Below are 13,440 nucleotides of genomic sequence, written 5' to 3'. Positions count from 1 at the left end.
TCACTCCTGCAATCTCAAAGCCACTTCCAAAGACAACGTTGTTTAGCCCTTCGACGATTATTATAATTATATTATTAGCGCGAATTTGAAATATTTATATACATATTACTCAGCGATGTTTATCTTCATTATACCACACTATATTCAGCAAGAAGCGAGCGCTGTAGCGCAATTCTCGAAGCATTCAAGGAAATCACTAAACGCGCCATAAAAAGAAGATGGCTAAGACGTTGAGCGCTTCGCTTGAGCTTTGTAAAATATGATAGCCTCGTTGCTGTGGATAACAGATCCCCAGAAACGCACAGACTGCGCGCTGCCGTGGACCTACCACTCTTTTTTGTGCCATTAATAGACGTTGAGTCTTACGCTCCTCTGAACTGCAAGTCACAAATGAAGTGGCGAATTAAACTAAAAAAGGATTATACTCGTTGCAGTGCACAAGTGGCACGAAAGTGGCAACTGGAGACTTGTGCAGACACTGCCGTGTTGTTGTAGCTCATTATGCTACGTTGCACGCTGCCGAAACAAGAACTACAAAATAACTGATGAATGGTGGCAAAATCTGTTGGATTTTAAATTTAATAAGACAAGAGCGCAGTTCTTCAATATTCGGTTTTCGGTTAGTTGAATAGAATTTAATATTAAATTATTGTTGCCTTTCTGTCTTTCTAGAAATAACTATCAGTAGGGAACATTATAGTACACATTCGATATGGAAAAGAAGGGAAATTTGTATTTTCATTTCATAACCCCAGCGTCATATTACTGATCTCTGGTATAGACGGATGGTCGAATAGGTTTTTGAGTTTGAGAATGGTTGATAAATCTCCTTAAGAAGATGCCTTAGGTTCTAATCTTCAATTAAAACAATACCTAATATATATTATTGAAATTAAAGCAATAATATCTTCTTGAATGATGAATCACAAATGGCTGTATCTCATATTATAACGAAAACTTCGTCATAAAAAAATTTGAAACGTTAGAAATAGACGAGCCAGTTGACAAAGATAGGAAAGATAGGAGCTTCTCAGGATGAAGCCGAAGCAGAGCGAATACCATGCCCATCAGGCACTATCGAGCGAGATCTTCACACACAGTATGAAAAAATTGCTCATGAAAGATGGAAATTGACAATCGAATACAAAATACCAAAGCAGATTTGGCCTATATATGGCAGGAAAAGAATCAAGGATCTATTAAATTGATCCAGAAAAAGCATATAAAAACTTACAGCTACCATAACGGGACATTGGCCAACTGGAGAACATGCGCAAAAAATTGGTTTGCACTATAACGATATTTGTCGTTCATGTAAATTGGATGGGAATATGGAAACGTATTTCCACTTTCTCTGCGAATGCCCAGCCCTATCACAAACCAGACATAAAACTTTTGGGATTCATCAAGCACCAGACCTCACCAGAACGGATGTCCACAAAAAGTATTACAGAGATAAGTAGTTTCATTGGAAGCACCAACTGGTTTGATGATGAAACGAGATAACAAGATATAAAGGTCTCACACTGAAATTGTATCTTATTATCTCCTAATTAGTCCAAGTTTTTTTTTTTGGGTGTTTCATTCAGTAGCCGATGTAATGAAGTTAACATCAAAACGCCAAAGGCAATTACCGCAAATCCGTCCAGTTAATTTCAATACAGCAAAGTGGTATAATCCTCTTCGATTCGTCCTTCTACAGTCTATGTGCGAACTCTACTCTCTATTTTCCAAAATTAGATGTGGAAGTAACCACAAGTTTAGCCGATTAAACATAAAAAGTTAAAAATAAAATAAAACAACTAAGGAAAGGCTAAGTTCGGGTGCAACCGAACATTTTATACTCTCGCAATTTATTGAAGAAATTTAACCAATACATATATGCGGAATAAAACTCACCGTATTTTTGAAAAACCTATAATTAGGTATATGGGAGCTAGGAGAAGATACTTTTGAAAAACCTACAATGAGGTATATGGAAAGGTTATGACCCGATTTTAATAATTTTTGGAACAGAGACACACTATTAGAAGAAAACAATTTCCTCTGAATTAAATTCAGATATCTGAGAGATTTACCCATATTTTCGGTTAAAATTTATCCCTAGGCGCTGAGTTCAACATGTTCGATATCTGGGGCCTTGAAATGTTATGGTCCGTTTTCGACAATTTTTTCACAAGTGAAGCCAGATGATATGCACTAATTGCGTAAAGTTTTATTCCGTTATCTTCATTGATTCCTTATGTTTACATTATAAAGTGAAGGAATAAGATGGATTTCTAAATTGAGTTACAAGGAAAGTAGTAGTGGTTGTGAACCAATTTCGCCCATTCCATATTATCAGGGTGTCAAGAAAAAATTATATACCGAATTTCATTCGAATAGGTCGAGTAGTTCCTGAGATATGGTTTTTGACCCATAAGTGGGCTATGCCACGCCCATTTTCCATTTTGTAAAAAAATCTGAGTACAGCTCCCTTCTGCTATTTCTTCTGCAAAATTTAGTGTTTCTGACGTTTTTCGTTAGTTAGTTAACCCACTTTTAGTAATTGTCAACCTAACCTTTGTATGGGAGGTGGGCGTGGTTATTATCCGATTTCAACTATTTTCATGGTGTGTGGTGGGGTATGTAAGAGAACCGACTGCAGAAAGGTTGGTTTATATAGCTTTATCAGTTTGCGAGTTAAATACAAATAAGCGATTTGTGGGCGGGGCCACGCCCACTTCCCCAAAAAAATTACATCCAAATATGCCCCCTCCTAGTACGATCCTTTATTCCAAATTTTACTTTTATAACTTCATTTATGGCTTAGTTATGACACTTTATGTGTTTTTGGTTTTCGCCATTTTGTGGGCGTGGCAATGGTCCGATTCTGCCAATTTTCGAACTTGATCTTCTTATGGTGCCAAGGAATATTTGTGCCAAGTTTCGTCAAGGTATCTTAGAGAATTTTTACTCAAGTTACAGCTTGCACAGACGGACAGACGGACAGACATCCGGATTTCAAATCTACTCGTCATCCTGATCACTTTGGTATATATGACTCTATATCTAACTCTTTTAGTTTTAGGTGTTACAAACAACCGTTATGTGAACAAAACTATAATACTCTCGTAGCAACTTTGCTGCGAGAGTATAAAAATATACCACTTATATATACATAAATTGGGAAACGGCGGAAGCAAAGTTGTAGACCATACCATTTTATATAATTTATACCAGCTTTTTAATTCGACTTCCTGCAATCAAAGCCTAGGTTAAAACCAACATCTATTAAAGTTTGCCGTTATATCGTAATTATACGAGTTTATATTCGATTCGAAAGCAACCAGAAACAAGAAAAAACGTTAACTTCGGCTGTACCGAAGCTAATATACCCTTCACAGGTGCATTTCTTTTAGTAACTATGTGTTTAAGCAAATCTAAAGACGTAAGAAAAGGTAAGTACAAAAAAAAGAAAACATTTTACTAATTCTTTTTAGCCGGGTTGTTTGCTAGAAACATTAAGGTTATATAGTTAACCGATATGAACAATTTCTTCGGAGATTGTATTATTACCTTAATCAGTAATCTCCATATCGGCAGTTCCGACAAATGAGCAGCTTCTTGAAGAGAAAATAACATCTGCAAAATTTCAAAACGATATCTTACGACTAGTTCGTATATATACAGACATGGCTAAATCGACTCAGTTCAACATACTGATCATTTATATATATACTTTATAGGGCCTCCGACGCTTCCTTCTCGGTGTTACAAACTTCGTGGCAAACTTAATATACCCTGTTCAGGGTATAAAAATAATGGCTTAATAAATAGTATGGACTTTTCATGTATTTTTTGGGGATTGTTTATGCAAAAAAACAAGATATGTATAACTAAGTGCGTTAAATACTGTTTAATTATCGTAATCAACTTACCTAAACTACGATTCCAACCTGACACCTCCGATATTACTGCAGTTGTGGGTGTTGGCATTTCTGTAAAAGAGAAACGATTGAATAAAAACAGAGAATTTCGTGAACGAATATAATTTAAAATGCAGTCAAATAAAAAGCGATTAACTTAATTTTACTTTTACCCCAATCAATACAAATTTAAAGCGCACAAAAATAACAAGTTAATTTCAACTCAAATGCGGACATTAATGGCGGGCTACAAATGCTTCCACTTTCTCTCTTTTTGGTATTTTTCCTTTTTTTGTGCAGTCAATGAGCATTTGAGCTTAAGCGCAAATTCCAACAGCATTTCGTAAATTTCAAAATTTCAATGAGTTTTATGCGCGTTGCGCCATTTTTTCTTTTAATTTGAAATCAACACTACCACCATTGCACTTTTACGCAACATTTATTTTGGTATCATTCCATTTTGCCGAGTTTCCCCGTTTTGTCTTTCGCAATCCACACCTCAATTTTACTTTCCATTTCAAAGCACCGTTCATTTAGCGTAGCGCCCACCGCCCGTTTATAGCGCCAGCTAAACCATGAATTCTAATTGCATGCACTCAACTGTATATGGATCTGTTTCTAAATGTATGTGTATATGTATAATTGTATCTGTGTTTGCGTGTAGTTGTCTCTTAGCGCAATAGTAGTTGATTTTGCAGATGCGCTTGTACGCGGCTCGTAGAGATTCCACCTACCATCAAGTTTAATGTTGCCATCCGTTTCGCCCAATGAATTTTTAGCGACGCATCGATAAGTACCGAAATCGTTGGGGCCCACAGAGCGTATTTTTAATTTCATGTATTTCGTGTAACCGCTAACCGTTGAGGTTGTCTCGTATTTGTCGCCAGCACGTGAGGTGTCTGCAAAAAAACGGAAAGAGAGAGAGTGAGTAGTAGAAAGGAACATATAAAAATTTGATTTTATTGGGTCATTCATTCAGCAAGGGTTAGAAATGACAAAAGTGTTCGCCATTTCAAGCGATAAAAATAAATTTAATTATGCGGTACAAGGATAGCAGCACTTAAAGATGAGTAATTATAGTGGACGTAATGCGATTTTCACACAAAAAGTCACTCATTAAGGTGAGAAGGATACTCAAATAACTTTTCGGCGTCCTCAAATTTAATAATTTTTTTGGACGTGGAGGTGGAAAAGAACATGATGAAATATTGTCAAATTAATGTTGTGGAAAATTATTTAAAAGTATTTCTTCAAAATTCAAGGAATTACAATTCAAATATTGATTTGAACAATTAAATTAAGTGCTACTCTCTGATCTTAGGCAGCACTGAAGTCGATCGCTAGAGTTATCTTAAGGATAACTTTAGATCAATACTACTTATTCGAATAAAATTTTATGAGAATTCATATTTATAATTTTTTATATTTACTTTATCAACTTTTATACTAGTATTTCTTCAGTAGGAGTTTGGTTCTAACTCAGAAGTGATGTCTTTATGTCTTTGTCACCAACATAGAAGTATTAAAGTCTGATCGATTCGCTGAAAAATACATATGTACAGATATATGTATACGCCAAGACAAATTCTATCAAGAGATCAACATATCGACTTACAAAAAGCTTAGAAACATATATAAGCTACATATTAGAGCTCTTAAATTATTCGAATAACCCGAAAACTTATTAATCAAATATGCGGTTTGTAACCGTTCGTATGAATATTAACCGATTAATACTATTCGAATAGTCGTAACATTGCGAATAGTCGTTCTACTATATAGATATAAGATTATATATATCAAAAAGATCAGGGTGACGAGACGAGTCAAAATCCGAATACCGAAAACACATAAAGTGTTATAACTAAGCCATAAATAAAGTTAAAGTACAAAGGATCGTCCTAGTAAGGGCCATATTTGGATGGAAGTGGGCGTGGCTCAGAGGACTTTTTGTCTTCTAAAAGTACGCCTTTGTTCCAAAAATTATTAAAATCGAGTTATAAATTCCCCTAGCTAATTATAGGTTTTTTCAAAAATCCGCATATATCGGTTAATATGTGAAATATCTGAGCCAAATTATCTAATCTTGAATATAATGTATGTTGGTGGTGAAAATGGTTCAGGAATTACCTCAAACCTCATAAACCTTGTGTGACGATTTTCGTTATTCTATTGGACTTTATGCCGAATATAGGGGTCAAATTGTGTGATATCTTAATAAAACTATAGCAAATAATTGTGAGAGTATAAAATGTTCGGTTGCACCCGAACTTAGCATTTCCTTACTTGTTTTATAATGATATTTATTAAGATAAGTTAGAAAAGTATTTTCAATCTTAAAGATTGAGTCTGATAGATAAAATGTTGTGGAAATGGAATAACCATTATGACATATTCGGCGACAAAGTTTATTATGGATGATATAAAAAATACTCATGCAGTAGCGAAAAATCGTGAATCTCGTTGAGTGATCATAAAATGAAAGTGATCATAAGTGAAATTCATTGAACCTCAAAAGAAAGGATCTATTGTATTCGCCAGGTTTTACTCCAGAGACTACTTCCACTTTACCAGATCAAAAAGTAGCCAAATAAAAATGCCACTCAAATACATATATCAAATCTTCGAAAATATTCATAGGATACTTGGAGGTAACTCGACCAAGCTAAAGGGAAAGGGAGAGAGGTAACTTAAGGCAAATATTGTTAACGCGAAATCGATGCTATTATCTTGATGGAACTGACCCGATTCAAAAATGTTAATTAGGCGTCCCATAAAAGAAATTTTTTTTGATGTCACCGAATCATGCGGTTAAATTCCGTCTTACAAATACGACTTTATCTAACGAAGCTCATAACTCAGAATGTTTTTTTACTTTAATTTGCAATCTAAAATTAAATTGACAGTAACCTACGAGTTAATTGAATGAATTAAGAACTTATGGCATATCTCTGATAAAACAACTTCAAAAAAGTTTTTAAATAGTATCGAAAAAAAAATTTCTTAAAATCCATCAGATAGTTCGTACTTGGCTTAACCTAGAGCAGCCTTTATTTAACTGATAATTAAGAGGAGAAAACTCGAGCAATCCATAAAAGTTCCTTCTCCTTTGATTTACAGTATCTCATATTCGCTGTAATCTGATTTTGTGGTACGTTTTCATTAAGAATATTCAAAAATCTATCAGCAAAACCGGCAAATATTGAGAGAGATGATGCGAAGGCAATATTGTTATAACAAATTCGAAGCTAACATCTGATGTTGATAGAACTAACCAGATTCAAAACTCGATTTGCCACCGCAAAACTCGGTGGAAATCATTGTGTCTATATGTATTTAAAATTCGAAACAATTCGAGGCAAGTCATTTGTGTAGTTATTGTTACAGTAGCTAATGTTTTCTTTTTAATTTATCTCATTCTATAATCGAGATATCTGCGAGTCATGTATGTCACATTAAAATTATTGGCATAAAAATTATACTTTTATATATAATAAAATAAATAAGTAGACCAACTCCACAGAATGCTACTGAATATTTGTTAGAATTACAGCTTAAGAAAGTTACGCACATATATACCCATAGATTTGTCCATGTATGAGTTGCGTTTTAACTGCACGCAAACATATAATTTCCTTTAACAAATGCTTGCCTTTACCACCACACTTTTATTACAGTTATTTCCAAAAGCTGTTTTATATAAATTTTATTACATATGTGTATTCATGTATGTATATATGTAGATGCATGAATAAGTATGGAAATTCATGTGTGAACTTGCCAAATAAGGTCAAAAACTTTTAATAACTCCAAATAGAGTGTATGTGAAAAAGTTTGTAGAAATATCATTATAAAAACGCATGCGTGTGTATGTGTGTGTGTGTGCAATACTATTAACGGTAGTGCTGTGTGAAATTGCCGTTCTTCTTGGGAACTTTCTTTCACTCGTGCAACTAAAGGCGCACATGCGACGGAATTTTGTGCGACTACCACGAGCTTAAGTTTGTTTTAGCGCCTGAAAGTATGCTTGCATGTGATTTTGTGTCTTTTGTTTATTGTCGCTCCACATAACTATTTATTTCTTTTTTTTTGGCTATACACATGAAACGAAAATGAGCTTTTGATTCATTTCTTCGTTTGCGTTTCTTTTATTGAACAAACAAATAATTATTGTGCATAAATGTAGGCGCACACACATGGTTACAGTTACTCATATGCAGAAAGTGCGCTCTTGGTGGCGTCGTATTTTTGTCGCTGCGCCAACTGTCAGCTTATTTGGCATATTTTATGTCTTTCGCAACTGTCTTTATTGCATTTGTTTTTTATTTTCGCTGAAATTTCTGCCTTTTTTGTTGTTGCTGCCTGCAGCGCTTCGGTGTTGCTGGAGACATTTTTATTCATTAATATGTGATATCTGGGCAAAAAATAGAAGACATAACGCGAGTATGGAAAATTGTTTAACTGTCGCATGTCAAATATGGCATGTCATTTGTGAGCTACGGCTGGCAGCACACATGCGATTTGTTTGACAGAATTTCTGGCATTTTTTCGTACATTCGTGTGTGTGTCTCGCGTTTCACAGACAGCCTTGAAGTTATTCGGTGGCAGGTATTATTTTTACATTGTGTCAATGGAATGCTATTTCATACCTTGTATTGGCGGTAAATACACTAAATTGGGTTTAAGGCAGTTTACTGCTGTTTGTTTTAAATATCATCATCATATCATCCATGCATTTATGGATATGTATTCATTCATAGCCACGTTTCAAATCTTAAGAACTGATTTAAGGATACTTTTTTCGAGCAAATTGCTCTACCAAATAGCGTTCAATATCGAAATCTTAACTTCGAATTTTATCGAAGATGCAAAATTAATTGTAAAATATTTGAAATTTTATGGTGATAAACTTAGCGGTCTTATCTCAAAATTACCCGAGTTTCACACAACCAAAAACTCGTTCATAAATCCAATTAAAACGTATATTGTGAATCACATAAAACATTTAAAAAATTATTATTGCAGCGGATAAAATGTCATAAATATCACTTTATATATCCTTTGAAAAAAATATTCCTGAAATCAGACCGTAGTTAGTACCTACGGGATCGTTAGACCTAACCTTCAAAAGAGACGTCACTGTTGTCAGGCTATTAGGTTAAGTTAGGTTTGTCTGGAGGGCCAGCAGGCTCCGCGTAGACCAGTTATGGTCCTTTGCGATACAAGATGGAGTCTCGTTACGTATTCCTTGCGTAGTCATCGATTAGGATGTCAGCGCTTGACGCGAATTTTAAGAGATTATAAGGCATCACGATATATCCTCCAACTTATCGTACTGTGGGGCTCCTAAATGCCTGAAGCGTGAAACTAGCGCAGAACAAATGCACAAGAGCTGCTCCACAGTTTCCTTGATGCCCTGCTCTTGATACTTTCTGCATTCCTCCGATCTGACAGCCCCATTTTATAGGAGTGCATCCTTACTGGACTGTGAGTATGCTAACCATGGTCCTATAGCCCTTATATCACTGGATAGCTAATAGGAAACTTGTATATGTACGATCCACCACTTTGCCCATGACCTTTGCAGTTTTACAACGCGGTAGATTATTCCATTGCGCTTTGATTCCTTCGTCATGCATCTGTCTATGTCGTCGTACAAAATATCCTAAATTCCACAAATTATTTTGGATGATGATGATGATCTAGCTGGTACTCTGAAGATATTATAGAAAAGATCTGTACTTAATGAGTTCCTGGAAAGTTTACAAACGGGATAGTTAATACTGTATCAAATCTATGACTCCGATAGCAAAATTGCATAAATTGTGATTCGAATTATATCGATATATACCGTTATTTATCGAGTCAAGCGTCAGTTAGTTTATCTTGTTCTGAAATCACTAGATAATTCTCGCTATAAAGAAATTACTGGAAGAGAGGCCTACTTCGAAATAACGTATCAATTGTTTTTTAATGATTATACTGAACGGTTAAAAGATCACGATGATTGGTGTAAGACTTTCGATAGAATGCTAAATCATAATATTGAATTTTTTACAAACTGATGATTTTCGTGTCTCTGGTCGTTTTTATATGGGATATTTTTCGGTCAGTATAACGGATATCTCAATAAAATGTATGATTTCATTTAGTACTATTATTGTTAAGATTGATTTCTGTTACAGTAGCACATTTATAAATAATGTACTTTAAATACCGATACATATTTGAAATACCTTCAGGAAAATAGGTGAGACTGTTTAGTATAGAGTGGTTTAGTACATAGAATTGTATTAAAGGTAGTTGTAATACAATCATCGATTTCATTTCCGCAATTATACTTACATCTAAAGTAGTCAATACCAAATTCATATTTTTTTCTTTTATAAAATATTGGCGGAATCGCGTCATAATTTTCTCTAAATTATGTTAAAGAATACTATATAAAATTTGTTACAATACATTCCATTATTCTCCAAATACATATGTTGTACCCCTACAGAGAGCAGAGAACACGTATGTTCTTCCCAAACTTAATCATGCTTTATATGTTAAGATTTGTCTTTTATTTATTTATTATTTTCTGAAAAATAAAATTAATTATGAGCTACTTAGGAAATCTTTTATTTAAATTTAGACAGCCAAATAAATTGATCAATTTACATTTTTATTGAGAAACCCTTTTTCGCCTTTGATAATGCCCGCTACTCGATAACCGATCAGCTGTTATACATTTTTGTTTTTGCGTTTCATAAGAAGTTGGTAAGTTTCATCAGCTAATTAATATTTTTCAGCCGCGACATCTACCATCGCTTTTTTCTTTCAAAAAATTCAGCCAATCGCAGACAAAGAAAGTATCGTACGTCTTTATCGCAGAGTTGCATTTGATTTTCAAGTCGATTTAAATTCAATTCAAAAAAATGCAGATTTTATTTTGTATGGTAAATCGAACTTAATAAGCGTTTAAATCGAGCAGAGGTCGTGTAATTGGTCAATTAGCTTCTGTCTAAAAATCTATTAGAATCTCTTCGAGAAGCTAAAGTCAATCATTCAAACTGTTTAGAAAGCATTGGCGATAGTCTTTGAAGGGAATTAATAAGGTCATATACTCCTACAAGAACTAATTGGTATCGGAAAAGTTCGAGGATTATAGAGAAAAACGAAGAAATATATTTGAAGCTTGTCCTTTTCCTAAGAAATTCATAATAAGATCTCCAAATAGAGGCAACGTATTAAATTCGAAGCGTTTCTTTATATACTTATACACTACAGAACATATGGATGAAAATCTAGTGCCCTTCTCTTAAAATATTGCGAAATTTTCAGCCTGTCTATAAGATAGTTTCCATAAAATATTTAGGCTTTCATCACAATAAACTAATTTCCGGACGATTCCTGCACCTATTAATAAAGATAAACTTTGAAAATATTGAAAATGAATAAATTATTCTATGAATAACATAACGACACGTACGCATTACACACCCAATTTCCACAAAAGAGGTATATGTTATGAGCACTAAAAATACATATATATGCCCTTCCACAAAATATGCCCACTCAAGGGTTAAAATAGTGCAAACATAAGCTGTTGATTACATATATAAAATATTACATTGCTGCTGTGCGCACAAATTCCCACATGAGGATCCGCTGCCGCATTTGCATAATTGTTAAAACTTTTAGTGTTTGGCGAATGGCGTCAAAACAGAGCATTTGTTTGTGTTAAATAACAAAATGACATTTAACTGCTGATTGCTAACAATTTCAATAAGTGTCGTAATTGTGTGTTTTTATACTCTCGCATTAAGCGCCTGACTACATTTGCCGGTTTATTATTGTTGTTGTTGTATATTGTTGCAAATTGTTGTTTTTGTTGTTGCATATTTGCCGCAATATAATAATAATAATGATAATCATTTGATAATATTTAAAATGATGCCATAATCATAATCAACGAGAGCAAAATGACAAAATGAGCAGCAGCCGCTAACGGCGACAGCGCCTAAAAGCGCACAACGAAAATAATTATATGCGACAGCATAATTCAAAATAATACCGAGAATGTGGCTGCAATATATACAACAAAAACATATATGTATGTAAATGGCAATGGGTGCTTCCAGGATTGCGTATAATTTGCAGAGTATGAAATTATGTTAGGAAATGTACATAGATAATCGAGCGATATTAGATGTATTAATTAGAAGAAAAGGGCTAGAAATAAAAATTGTGGATACCTTTTATTATAGTATATTAAGTGACTTGTCTAAACCACAAATTTCAGCGCACAAAATGAAACAAATCTATGGTTTCATAACAGTTTTATCCATTATAGAATCTAAAAGTTGAATGAGAGCATTTTTTGATTCAAAGAACTTATATTTATTAAAAATATTAATTATTAAATATTGAAGAAAGAAGTAAGTAATGAAAATTATTTATGATCATATTTTGATATCTCTAGTTTTAAAATTATTTTAATACGTATTTCAATAGAATATCGGTCATATAAATACCACAACAGCGCTTAATGTAGAGAAATTTGAAAATTTTATGAACTTTTGAAACACTTTTTTGAACCCAGGTCTTCGGTCTTATCTCGTAGACGCTTTTATATCGAACAGACCCTGCTGTTTCATCAGTATCGATTATTAGCTGTCTGTATTCCTATAAAAAACCGACAACCAATGTCAAGTCACTTGACTTAGATGATCCTCTTTATACGATTCGCTCACTATGGATAAAAATATTGAACAAAGAGTTTGTGTGAAATTTTGTATTTCAAACGAAATTTCTTGTGCCAAAACGTTGAAAAAACATTTGGTGATTCAACGATGTCGAAAACTACAGTTTTGGTATAAATCGTTCAAAGAGGGGCAAGAAGAAGTGAACGATTTGTCACGTTCAGGACGGCCTGACGGCCTTCGACCTCTTTAACTGAAGAAAACGTCTACAAAATAAAGGAAATGGTGCTGGAAAATCAATAGTGCACCAGCGCATAAAGCGTTCATTGTGCACGAGTTTTTGAACAAAAATTCAACAAATATCATCGAACAAACACCGTACTCTCTAAATATGACTCCGTGTGACTTTTTCCTGTTTCCAAAACTCTAATTTACACTTCGTAGAACCCGTTTTGAGAGCATTGAAGACATCAAAACCAATTCGCAACGAGAACTGAAGGCCATACCGTAATATAGCTTTAAAAAGTGTTTCGATGATTGGATTGTTCGTTGAAAGAAGTTTATTGCCTCAAATTTCCGAAAACTTATTTGACTTATTTGATATCATCGACTACCCTAGCTTAGTCTTTAAACACCAAGTTACTCTAACTATAGTCAACTCAGAATCTGCAAAATATAAATAAAATTTTTTTTCAAAGTGACCTTTGGGTACTTAGTTCACAGTATTGTTGAACTCATACAAGGCCCTGAATTCACTGAAAAATATAATTGATTTTCCAAAGATATTTTAAACTTTTTTGTTGTTGTAAATCAAGGGAGGTTCTATAATTTCATCAATTATTTAT

General features: G+C 34.0%; 1 protein-coding gene across 1 annotated transcript in view; it reads right to left on the bottom strand.

The window, feature by feature from the left end:
- The window catches only part of LOC105212557 (uncharacterized), a 62,081-nt gene that overhangs the window by 31,561 nt on the left and 17,080 nt on the right, over positions 1–13,440 (bottom strand). The window contains exons 5-6 of the mRNA XM_054227648.1: positions 4,643–4,807; positions 3,921–3,980 (exon numbers count right to left, since the gene is read on the bottom strand). Coding sequence (XP_054083623.1) covers positions 3,921–3,980; positions 4,643–4,807 — 225 coding nt within the window. The remainder of the gene's footprint in view (positions 1–3,920; positions 3,981–4,642; positions 4,808–13,440) is intronic.

Source organism: Zeugodacus cucurbitae, chromosome 3 (genome assembly GCF_028554725.1).
Source record: "Zeugodacus cucurbitae isolate PBARC_wt_2022May chromosome 3, idZeuCucr1.2, whole genome shotgun sequence".
NCBI classification, from domain to species: domain Eukaryota; kingdom Metazoa; phylum Arthropoda; class Insecta; order Diptera; family Tephritidae; genus Zeugodacus; species Zeugodacus cucurbitae.
The sequence above is the reverse complement of the archived record's forward strand: the minus strand, read 5'-3'. Positions and strand labels throughout refer to the sequence as shown.